Genomic DNA, 12360 nt, shown 5'->3' with positions numbered 1-12360 from the left:
ATTTTAAATGTATTAGTTGCTTAACATTTATATGCAATGTTTTAGATTAAGGTTAATATTACTTATGTGGTGACACTGGTGTCTTTCAATATTATTATTATTTTTATTGAAAATATTATTGTATATTTTAGAATGTATAAATAAACTATTGTTAAAAAATTAGAAACAGTGTGAACGTCTTTGTCAGAAGTTATAACAAAATAGCCGTATTTTCAAATTGATCATTTATTTACAGACTGCCTGTTGGCGCCTCCCACACTCTCTATCTGTTTTTTCTTATATATTTGTTGCACTTTGTGAGAAGTACAGCTAGTGGGATAGGCAGAGGCGTAACTAGAAACCACAGGGCCCAGGTGCAAGAATCTAAGAAGGGGCCCCCCCACCACCCCTCCCCCCTCCAAAAAAAGGTGAATTTAATACATTTTTTTTTATATATATATGTATAGTGACACTGTTTACCCCCTGCCCCCCCCCCCCCCCCCCCATGCTGTAGTAACAAGGTCTGTAATTTGCTGGTTCCACAACATACACAAACACACATACATGCATAAATACACACACAGTCACATACATACCATACACACACACATAAACACCAATGGGTAAAACAGAAACACTAACCCCTGTAGTCATGTCACACTCACATGATATCAGTGCAGGCAGTGGTAGGTTAACGTTTTTTATTAAAAAAAAATATTATTTTTTTTTAAGCTGGGCCCCCACCCTCAGGGGCCCAGTCGCACCTGTGACCTCTGCACCCCCTGTAGTTTTGCCCCTGGGGATAAGCCAAGTGCTGTTCAGACTGAGCTCCTAGACAACCCTCAACTTGAATAAATGCAGGATTTAGGCTTGTTTGTATGTATTTCAAAATTAATTCAGCTGTAGTGTAAACTGAACAGTGTTAAGTTAACCTGTCTCATTTCAAACACTGAATAATCTTAATTTGAAAAAAGAGAAAGGGGCCAATGGCACTACTCATATAAATTGAAAAGCTCTAAGTAACTCAATATATAGTGATTAATATATATTTGTTAATCATAATTCGTTGGAAATCTAAATCAGTGGTGCTATGTACTAATTTGGAAATTTACAGGTTATTAGTGGCTATAAAGATAACCACTGCAAGAGTACATCTATAGCACTCAAGAGCTATATTTAAATATGTTGTTGTTTGTTACTAATTCTTGAGACTGGGTTATTACTGTTATATTCAGATCTCTGAAGAAACAGAGTCAAAATATCTTACTTTAAAACTTTACTTTTATTCTTAGAACACTACTAAAAGTATGCAGAAAGAAATGTAATTAAAACCACAAGCAATAATGTGGCTTCTTATTAGAATAATATATTGAGTTATAGATTACAAACTTATTCAGAGAGTGAAATTAATGGATCACAAATTTTGGATAGATATTTTGACTCTGTTTCTTCAGAGATCTGAATATAACAGTAATAACCCAGTCTCAAGAATTAGTAACGAACAACAACATATTTAAATATAGTTCTTGAGTGCTATAGATGTACTATTTCAGTTGTTATCTTTATAGCCACTAATAACCTGTAAAACTTGTCAATCTTAGCCTAAGAGTATAACATTTTATGCAGATGTAAAAACCTTAGCTAAAATGCCTCCATTGTCAAATAATCATAAATACACTGCTGCATATTGCTAAAAAAAATGTGTTTTTATGGACCCCTGGCCCCACCATACAACTACTACCACACTGAAGTTACAAATCCAAAATTGCACAAAGAAACATTTACTAAGTAAGTCCTACCTCCTCTGCAAATAAAAGTGATCTGCCGTCTGACTCAGGCACACTCTATCCAACTGAAGTGCCAAGTCTGTCTCACACTGTGCATATTGGTTTAATGCACACTCAGAAATCCTCTCAAATGCTAATACTTTACTCCTTGTAATAACATTTCCCACTCTCAATAGCACTCTGCTGTAGCGCCCTCTGGTGGCTGCTAAAAAATTAAAAAAATAAATATATATATATATTTTTTTTAAATAATAGTTGTGCTTGCCTCATGGGGCCCCCTGGCCCAGTGGGCCCCTGACAGGAGTCACCCCGTCACCCCCTGATGGCGGCCCTGTGTGTATGTATGGATATATTTTTGTGTGTATATGTATGTGTGTGTGTATATATATATGTGTGTGTTTTTATACAGATATGCACTAGTGCATGTTTGGTTTTCTTGTGAATATAAAATGCAACAGATTTCCTTCCCCTCTTGGATAGCATTTCAAGAGTAATTTCTGTGTTAATCAACCCCAGTTGTGATTATTCAGCAGATTCTTTATGGAAATTTAAAGGGACAGTAACTTCAAAATTAAGCACAATGCATACTAAATGCTGCATACAATTCACCTGAAATTCACCTCTTATTGCATAGACCCCATGGGCATGCTCTTGAGCTCACATAGGATTATTCTTTTACAAAAGATACCCAGAGAACTAAACAAAATTGATAATAGAAGTAAATTGGAATATTGTTTAAAATATCATGCTCTATCCAATCAATTTAAGTTTACCTTTATTTTAATTCATTGCAACTGCATAATTATTTTCAGTATTATTTTACTTGTTTTACACTGTTATCTTTTGTTAAAATATTGTGCTTAGTTCTCTTCCTAAAATGTAATGAAAAATGATACTTGTTTATATACTTCTGAGTTACTCTGCATATTGATTTGTCAGTATAGTTAACTGATATCAGTGGTCCAGCTACACGGATTATCTGTAAATGTAACTGAAGAAGTTATGTTTCAGAATCATTAACCAATCACAAGAGTTTCAACACTCTGAAACTTCCTGTGTGAGTTTTGTCATTTCTGAGCTACAATTCTCAGACTCAGCTCCAAAAGGCAACCATGAGATTAATCTGGGGCTTGTTATTGCTTGTCATTTTACATACCCAAGATTTTCCTGGGAAATCAAGTGGTAAGTTTTATGTGCATTTATTTTAATGTTTTTGCATAGCTGTAGTAATATATTCTACTTGCTTTACAGTTTAAATACACAATTATATTTGGCCACATACACAGAAAGTAGTGTCTAAAGGTTATATTTAATGTGTACTAATAATGAATCTATCCTTATTGAATATATTTACATTTTCTTTTATAGAGATAGCAAGCTATGGAAATGTACAGTATATGAAAACTGTCGTCAAATTATTTTATTGTCTGTAGTACAAGCATAGCAACAACATAATGTGTTGCAAGTCTCTGGTGGTGGTGTAAGTGTACTGCTCTAAAAAAGGAACTAGTTTATTAAGATAAACTAAAAGACTAGCTTTGTGTTGCTCCTTCAGAAAGCCATATATACACATTATAGATATACATACAGTATTCTAAATATTGTGCACATTTGAAGAATGTTATTTAAAATCACAGTGGATAAGCACTTTGTTGGGGAATGTTGCAGGTGCAAGCTGTCTTTGTGCAATTAGCAACTTTGCAGCTGCTATTTTCTTGCTACTATAGATAAATTATCTCAGAGCTGTTGTGGTGGAATTGCTATGTTGTTTTCATACCTTTATGGCTTTAGAACAAATAATATTATACCTATTAAAGGGATACTAACCCCTCATTTTTTCTTTCATGATTCAGATAGAGAATGCAATTTTAAGCAACTTTCTAATTTACTCCTATTATCAATTTTACTTTGTTCTCATGATATCTTGATTTGAAAAAGCAGTAATAAAAGGTTAGGAGCCGGCCCATTTTTTAGTTCAGCACCTTGGTAGAGCTGCTGATTGGTTTGCTACATTTAGCCACAAATCAGAAAGTGCTACCCATGTGCTGAACAAAAAATGGTCCGGCTCTAAAGCTTACAGTACTGCTTTTTCAAATCAAGATAGCATGAGAACAAAGAAAAATTGATAATAGGAGTACATTAGAAAGGTGCTTAAAATCTCATGCTCTATCTGAATCATGAAATAAAAAAATTGGGTTTAGTATCCCTTTAACACTCAGTATTATTCACGCTCTTAAAGCTTCCCACATCACTAACCTCATTACTGCAGAAACCATAGTTAAAGGGACAGTGTACGTTGTCCCTAGTGATCCATTTTACCTGCTGGTGTGTATTAAATTGTTTACAAACAGCTCATTTACCTACGTTGTGTCATTTGAAGTAGCTGTTTTTGCCTATTTTATCCACCATCTATACTTTATCTTATCTAATGTTTCCAAACAATCAGTTAAATGGCAGCATCTTAGGGATATATCACATTCCATTTATCAAGTTAACAATTATTTAATAATTCTTATAGTTGTTTTTTCTTCTTATAATGTACACAGGTGTACAGGCGTCTGCCAATTGTTTTGTTTCTCGCCTTTAAGACTGCCAGAAACAATTTGTTCCTGGTTATTTAATATATAGAGTAATTTGAAGTTACACAATATACAGTATGTATCAATTCTGTCTGTTTTATCTAATGACAGTTGTGGAGAAAAGCGTTGCTGATCTCTGGACAATGGTATAGGTATAATAATGATTCAAAGCTGTGGTTGTTCTGCAGAGGTGCCAGAGCGTCTCAGTCTTTTACTTTGCACCACAATTAGGCTGGTTGTTCAGAGGAAGAGAGGGAAAATATTCTTTCATGTCTAGCTAAGCCACTGAACACACGTGTACTGACCCACAAGTCACATGCAACTGCAGTCTCCCTGACTTAGTCCCCAGCCTGGGGCACAAGTATTTGCCCCTTTGCTCCCATGTCTGGAACCTTCACTGATTAAAAGAGATGATACAGCCTATGTATTGTACAAGAAGTGTGTATGTTTTTTTGATTTCTTAAGTTTGCTAATGTTTAGACTCATTTGTATACACTATGCACAACTTTAGAAGCTTCTAGCCTATTAGATGTGTATTTGTGCCTCCCTTTTGACATCTAACACATGCTGCAATGTATTGGTTTATAATCCAGTGGTTAAAATTACTTTGCCTGTCCAAGTGCCAGAGATTTAACAAAGGATGGATTTTATGTCAAGAATGTTCCTGGTACCCAAAGCCTTGGGGGATTTGTCCAGTTTAAAACACAAAATGTGTTAATGCTTTTCTTTAAAGAATTAGGAATACAAGAAAAATACAGCAAGGTCAAGTATTAGTGCTGTCTGTTTAAGCTATTGCTTGGAATAGTAGGACAAAATATTCCCTTGTTATACATTATTTTCTAATCTGTGGTATAAATAAACCCTCCACATAGGTACTTCAATTGTTTGTACTTGGTAAAATGTTTGAAGCTATGCATTTGTTGCACTAAGAAATAGTGAAAATTGAACATACTATCAATTATGCAAGATCATATAAAAGATTTGCTATAAAGCATGGTCAATATAACAAGCACAAGTTAAGCCAAAAGAAAGTGGGCACCAGTACTTATTCCGTTTAGTTGTTTTATCTACACCCATTGCTATCAGGTGCATTAAATCCAGCACATAGCTATGAAATCTCCATAGACGAACACTGGCAGTACAATGGGTCATACTAAAGAGCTCAGTGACTTTAAACATGGCACTGTTATAGGATGCCATATTTGCCACAAGTGTGTTCATGAAATTTCTGACCTACTAGATACGTCCTGGTCAACTGTGTTGAAGTGGAATTGTCTAGAAGCAAACCAACCCACCCAAAAAGTGGTAGACCACTCAAACTAACAGAGCGGGGTGTAAAATCTGCCTTTCATCTGTTGCATCACTTCCTGCAGAATTCCAAACTGCCTTTGGAAGCAACATCAGCACAAGAACTGTGTGTCGGAAGCTTTGTGAAATGGGTTTTCATGGCCGAACAGCTGTACACAAGCTTCACATCAAAATGTGCTATTCCAAGAGTTGGCTGAAGTGGTATAAAGCAGTGTTTCTCAACCATGGTTCTCAACCATGGTTCTCAAGTACCCCCAGCAGGCTAGGTTTTCATTATAGCAGAACCAGTGCATAGGTCAAATAATCAGCTGATCAGTAACCATGGTTACTAACCTGCTCTCACCAATCAGTTGATTATTTCGCCTGTGCACTGGTCCAGCTAAAATGAGAATCTGGCCTGTTGGGGCTACTTGAGGAATGTGGTTGAGAAACAATTGTGTAAAGCACATCGCCACTGGTCTCTGGAGCAAAGGAAACATGTTCTCTGGAGTGATGGCTCACACTTAAAGGGACATTAAACCCACATTTTTTCTTTCATGATTCAAATAGAGAATACAATTTTAAACAGCATTCCAAATAACTTCTTTTATCTAGTTTGCTTCATTCTTTACATATCCTTCAATGCACATGAGTGAGCCAATTACACAAGGCATCTATGTGCAACCACCAATCAGAAGCTACTGAGCTTATCTAGATATGCTTTTCAGCAAAGAATATCAAGAGAATTAAGAAAATTAGATAATAGAAGTAAAATAGAAAGTTGTTTAAAATTGCATGCTCTATCTAAATCACGAAAGAAAAAATTTGGGTTTCATGTCCCTTTTAACTATCTGGTAGTCTGATAGAAGTCATAGTAACTTCTATTCCAAAATCAGTGCCTGACCTCACAAATGATATTTTGGCTGAATGAGCACAAATTCCCACAGACACAATCTAAAATCTTGTGGAAAGCCTTCCCAGAAGAGTTGCAGCTGTTATAGGCTCAGTGAGGGGTCAACCTCATATTAATACCCATCGTTTTGGAATGGGATGGCCAAGAAGCTTATAAATATATATATATATATATATATATATATATATATATATATATATATATATGTATATATATATATATATATATATATATATATATATATATATATATATATATATATATGTATGTGTGTGATGCTCAGGTATGGCCCAATGATCTAAAGCTCTCCGCTCAGGGTAAAATGATCTAAAAAGACTTGCCACTGTGGAGAGGTTCACAAAGAATTTTAGATACACAAAGTTTACCATCAAAGATGTTTATCTCACTATGCATGATATAAGGTCTAACAAAATCTCAAAGATTTTGTGTGATTTTTCTCCATGGCTGTGAATTTGTGATCATAGGGCCCAAAGTGTGTCTATGGTGGCAATATGTTCAACACTGCATATCTACATGATGCACAACAGACTGGATGTCAGATAATCTCTAATGTAAGTTTATTAGTTGCAAAATCGGAATGCGTGTTTACATTTCACAGTACAACCGATACAAACAGAATTGTGTGTTCCTCTTGATTACCCACCAGGCTAATTTATTTTTAACTGCTATGATATAATCTCCTTTGTACATTTAAATCTATAGTGAATCAAGAAAGGGGGAATTTTTTGCTTTAAATGTAGTAAAACCTACTTCTTCACTCAGCATGATAAAGCCATTTATTATGCCATCATTGGGTATATTCTGTACGCCTTCTGAATTCTTGAACCCCTTTAATGCTGCAAGAATGTTAGCAGTGGCGGTTGCAGAAGTCTTATTATGGGGGCTAACACTCCTGTATGAAGTCCTGGGTGTTCTACGGGCTGGGACAGAGTGAGTGGAGGCCTGGTTACAGGGTGTTCCATGAGCAGGGCAGGAGGAGGTGGAGTCACAGGTATCTTGAGGGTAGAAACTGGTGGCTTTTTACCCTCTTTCTCAGCCCAATGGGGGAGAGGGGGGGTATGAAAATTAGGTGTGCTCACCCCCTCCCCCCTGAACAGCAACTGAAAGCCAAGTGCAAATTACTCAGGTCCTGACCCTCAGCTTGGATATGTGGCCCCGCAAGCAGGTTACTGAATCAAAGTAGGAAATGGATTTTATGTATTATACCATTCATATCAAGAATATACAATGTTAACAACTTACTGCTAAGCACAGGCAGTTATTAACATCTCTCTTTAAATAATATGCTGGACAATAATGATCATCTTATCTATCATATAATAAGCAGTGCTTAAACCCCTTTGTGTAATCACACAGAGATCACTAACTTCTTACTGCCAAAAACACAGCAAGGCGTGATTAACCCCTTCATTTCAAGATATAGGACAGTGATTAACCCCATCCTGTAGTCAAATAAGCAGTGACATCATTGGCTGCAATTAGAACAAGGAAGCTAGCAGCAGATGAGTCCAGATGCTTATGGTTGGGACCCATCCCTTGAGTAGGCAGGGACACTTGGCTTTAAGCAAAAATAAAGACCCCATAAAACATAGCTAGAGCCAGGTATAAGGTAAGGATGTATTACTTTGGATGAAAGGATCCATTAGATAGTGACTACCCTTGTGATTCAGTTGTAAATGATGCAGTAGACTTACTTTCAGCTGAGGTTAATATTGCAGCGGGAGTGTTAAAGAGACAGTGTTCTGTTAAATTGGCTTCCCTTTAATTTACTTATAATGCCATGTTATACCAGCTGTAGAGTATAAAATGTATTGGAAATTGTTCCTTGTGTTTATTTTTATATATTGAATTCGTTATTTATGTTAATTGAAACTACATCCAAACGAAATGGACTGAACTTGCAGGGAGGGGAGCCATCATTAGCTTAGTTCTCTATATTTACACAAATGCATTGTTATCCTATCTCAATATACACAGACAGTGAGATCAATTCTTAGAGAGACCAATAAAAAATAAATACTTTAGTACCTCTCTCTCTCCATCTCCCCACTGGGAGCATGATTTATTTTTCTAAACATTCTAGTTTTGCATAGCTTTTCTATAACCAGTACTTTAAAAAGGACAGTCAAGTCAAAATTAAACTTTAATGATTCAGATAAGGAATACAAATTTAAACACCTTTACAATTTACTTTTATAATCAAATTTGCTTTGTTTACTTGGTATTCTTTGTTGAAAGCTAAACCTAGGTAGGCTCATAAACTTATTTCTAAGCCTTTGAAGGCTGCCTTTTATCTCAGTGCATTTTGATGTTTTTTTCACAGTTATACAGGGCTATTTCATGTGTTCCATATAGATAATAGTGTGCTCACTCCCATGGAGTTATTTATGAGTCAGTACTGATTGGCTAAAATGCAAGTCTGCCAAAAGCTCTTAGATAAGGGGCAGTCTGCAGAGGCTTAGATACATGGTAATCACAGAGATAAAACATATATTAATAAAACACTGTTGGTTATGCAAAACTGGAGAATGGGTAATAAAGGGATTATCTGTCTTTTAAAAGAATACAAATTAGCAAGTATACTGTCCCTTTAGTATTGCATTTTTCAGTATAGTTGGGACATAACAGGAACAATCAGCTATTTCAAATAACAAAATGAAGGTAAAGGTTGTATCTGTAAACAAATCAATACAGTCCAGCAGGTAAGCTGGATCATTGGGAACATATTAAAATGAGAAAAAAATACAGTACACTGTGAAGCTGAAATGAATTCTATTGAACTTGGGATATCACCATTTTATTTTTAACTTTCTAGCACTTTAAATTAGCGTGGGGGGTTATTTTGCAATGGGTTCCTTTACCTTGGTGAGAAGTAGATAAAGAAATTCTAAATAAGGTACAAAACTTTAAATGTAAAAATTGTCTTTTTTTTTTAATCCAGTGCAGACCTGCATGATAAAAAAAAAAGCTGTATCTATGTAGTAGATCAAATTATAATCATATAAAATATTTGCACATCTAAAATTTGTATGTGAACTGCCAGAATTAAACTAGTTCTGTCAAAATGCTGGTTGAACACAACTGCAAATGTCCTGTAGCGTATTGTGGTTTCCTTTTGAGGTGAGGGGGTCTCATCTTACTCAAGCATCTGATATTTTGTTTTCTTTCATTTACTGCTAGAAAGGATTTAATCATTTTAGAGTAATACAGAAATTCCAGTTTGGGGTGTATCAGATGTGTAGTTATATTAAAAAGGACAGCAAAGTCCAAATTAAACTCTCATGATTCAAATTTTCCAATGTACTTCTGTTATCAAATTTGATTTGTTCTGTTGGTATCCTTTATTGAAAATCATATCTAGGTAGGGTTGCCAGTTTTCCTGCATAATGGTCTGTGTGCACCACCAAAGCTCTACCCTAGCCCCCCACTCTTAATCCTATCATGCATATATTTCACAAATAGGCAGTCATTTTACCACTTGATTGCTAATAACCTACACATCAATAATTGTATCTCTTTGGTTGCCAGTAACACATGTACACAGTAGTGACTTTACCCCCTGGATTGCCCCTAACTTCTTTCTGCCCCATATTTGTAATGCATTAAGGCACAGGAGACCTTTTACATACTCTGGGATTTTTTAAATAATTGATCATTTAAAGGGACAGTCTAAGCCAAAATAAACATGATTCAGATAGAGCATGTAATTTTAAACAATTTTCCAATTTACTTTTATCACCAATTTTGCTTTCTTCTCTTGGTATTCTTAGTTGAAAGCTTAACCTAGGAGGTTCATATGCTAATTTCTTAGACCTTGAAGGCCACCTCTTTTCAGAATGCATTTTAACCGTTTTTCACCACTAGAGGGTGTTGGTTCACGTATTTCATATAGATAACACTGTGCTTGTGCACGTGAAGTTATCTGGGAGCAGGCACTGATTGGCTAGACTGCATGTCTGTCAAAAGAACTGAAATAAAGGGGCAGTTTGCATAGGCTTAGATACAAGATAATCACAGAGGTTAAAAGTATATTATTATAACTGTGTTGGTTATGCAAAACTGGGGAATGGGTAATAAAGGGATTATCTATCTTTTAAAACAATAAAAATTCTGATGTAGACTGTCCCTTTAAGTGTCTGGACAGCCTGCTAAAATATTGGACTGTCTGGTTGAATACTGGACACCTGGCAATTTACTTCTATCATCAAATGTGCTTCGTTCTCATTGTATCCTTTTGACAAGTAAATCTAGGTAGGAGTAGAAATGCATAACTGGGATTAGCTGAACACATCAGGTGAGTCAGTGACAAGAGGTATATCTGTAGCCACCAATCACCAACTAGCTCCCAGTAGTGGACTGCTGCTACCTAGATATGATTTTCAACAAAGGATACTAACAGAACAAATCAAATTTGATAACAAAAGTACATTACAAAGTTGTTTAAAATTTGCATTCTCTATCTGACCCATGAATGCTTAGTTTTCACTTTACTGTCATTTTAAAGGGACATGATACTCATATGCTAAATCACTTGAAAGTGATGCAGTATAACTGTAAAAAGCTGACAAGAAAATATCACCTGAGCATCTCTATGTAAAAAAGGAAGATATTTTACCTCAATATTTCTTCAGCTCAAAAGAGTAAGTGCTGTGCAAACAGTTATGCATCAGCTGCTGTCCAGCTGCAAGTTAAAAAAAAAAGAAGAAGCCCATCAGCAGTGCTGAGGTAATGCTTTGTTTCTCATGAGATTTTATAGAACTTGCTTAAAGTGAATAGGAAAATACCATGACTGTGCCTGCACATGCCAGATGCACACTCCATAGCTTCTCCTGGAACTAGCACCCTGTCGCTTCATTTCTCTTTACAGTGGGTTGTGAATAAATTTGAGGTAAAATATCTTCCTTTTTACATAGAGATGTTCAGGTGATATTTTCTAGTCAGCTTTTTAAAGCTGTGCTGCATCACTTTCAAGTGCTTCAACATTTGGGTACCATGCCCCTTTAAGCTTACACTTCAAATCTGGGGAAAATGGGTGGGCCTTCTGCTTCTTCTTTCTTTCTTTCAAAATCTATAATTCTGTGAGAAATGAGTATTTAAATCCTGTTTTTAAAAGCAAGGGTTAGTGTGAAAATATAAAGGCGCCTTAAAATGTAATATCATTTTTTTTGGACCTAAATCATTTGCTTTATAACACCCACAATGTATGTGTGAAATTCATGTTATAACAATTTCTATTTTGTGATACCACAGTGACTCAATTGATGCATTCATAATGATATAAAAATAATATGAAGTATGAAATACTGTATTTATATAGACAATACTGCACAGTGTGCCACTAAATATATTTAACCCCTTAACCCAAGATGATGTATATACTTGTCCTGTCTTCAGGACACTACAGAAGCATCTGCTGTAAAGTGACAGCCAACAGCTTTTGTTCCTGAGCTGCAGGCGTCTGCATATCTAAATGGAGCATGATAAGATCTCTGGTTCCATATGGAGGCAGATGCCTGATCGTTACAGAAGGGGACACGCTCTGTGTCACTGTCTGTAGCAAACATCTGTTGGTGCCGGTGGGAGGTCAAGTACGGATGCAGGGAGGCGGGTAGGCAGCACAGTAGTGAAGGGGGAGGGGCAGCACCCTACCTACAGAAAATTAGTTTGGAAGAGGGAGGGGAGATTACAGAGATAAGCTTAATCAGGGTGAGGGGGGGAGATCCCTACACTATGCAAAAACATAAACAAAAAAAACTATAAACTGGGTACTGGCAGACCACTGCCAGTACCTAAG

At 36.0% G+C, this 12360-nt stretch overlaps 1 protein-coding gene across 1 annotated transcript in view; it reads left to right on the top strand.

The window, feature by feature from the left end:
• Positions 1-2851: 2851 nt before the first annotated feature.
• The window catches only part of CST7 (cystatin F), an 82906-nt gene continuing 73397 nt past the window's right edge, over positions 2852-12360 (top strand). Inside the window, exon 1 of the mRNA XM_053709297.1 lies at positions 2852-2948. Within this exon, the coding sequence (XP_053565272.1) occupies positions 2879-2948 (70 nt within the window). The 5' untranslated portion in view covers positions 2852-2878. The remainder of the gene's footprint in view (positions 2949-12360) is intronic.

This window comes from Bombina bombina, chromosome 4 (genome assembly GCF_027579735.1).
Source record: "Bombina bombina isolate aBomBom1 chromosome 4, aBomBom1.pri, whole genome shotgun sequence".
NCBI classification, from domain to species: domain Eukaryota; kingdom Metazoa; phylum Chordata; class Amphibia; order Anura; family Bombinatoridae; genus Bombina; species Bombina bombina.
Note: the sequence above shows the minus strand (reverse complement) of the source record. Positions and strands in the feature narration are given on the sequence as shown.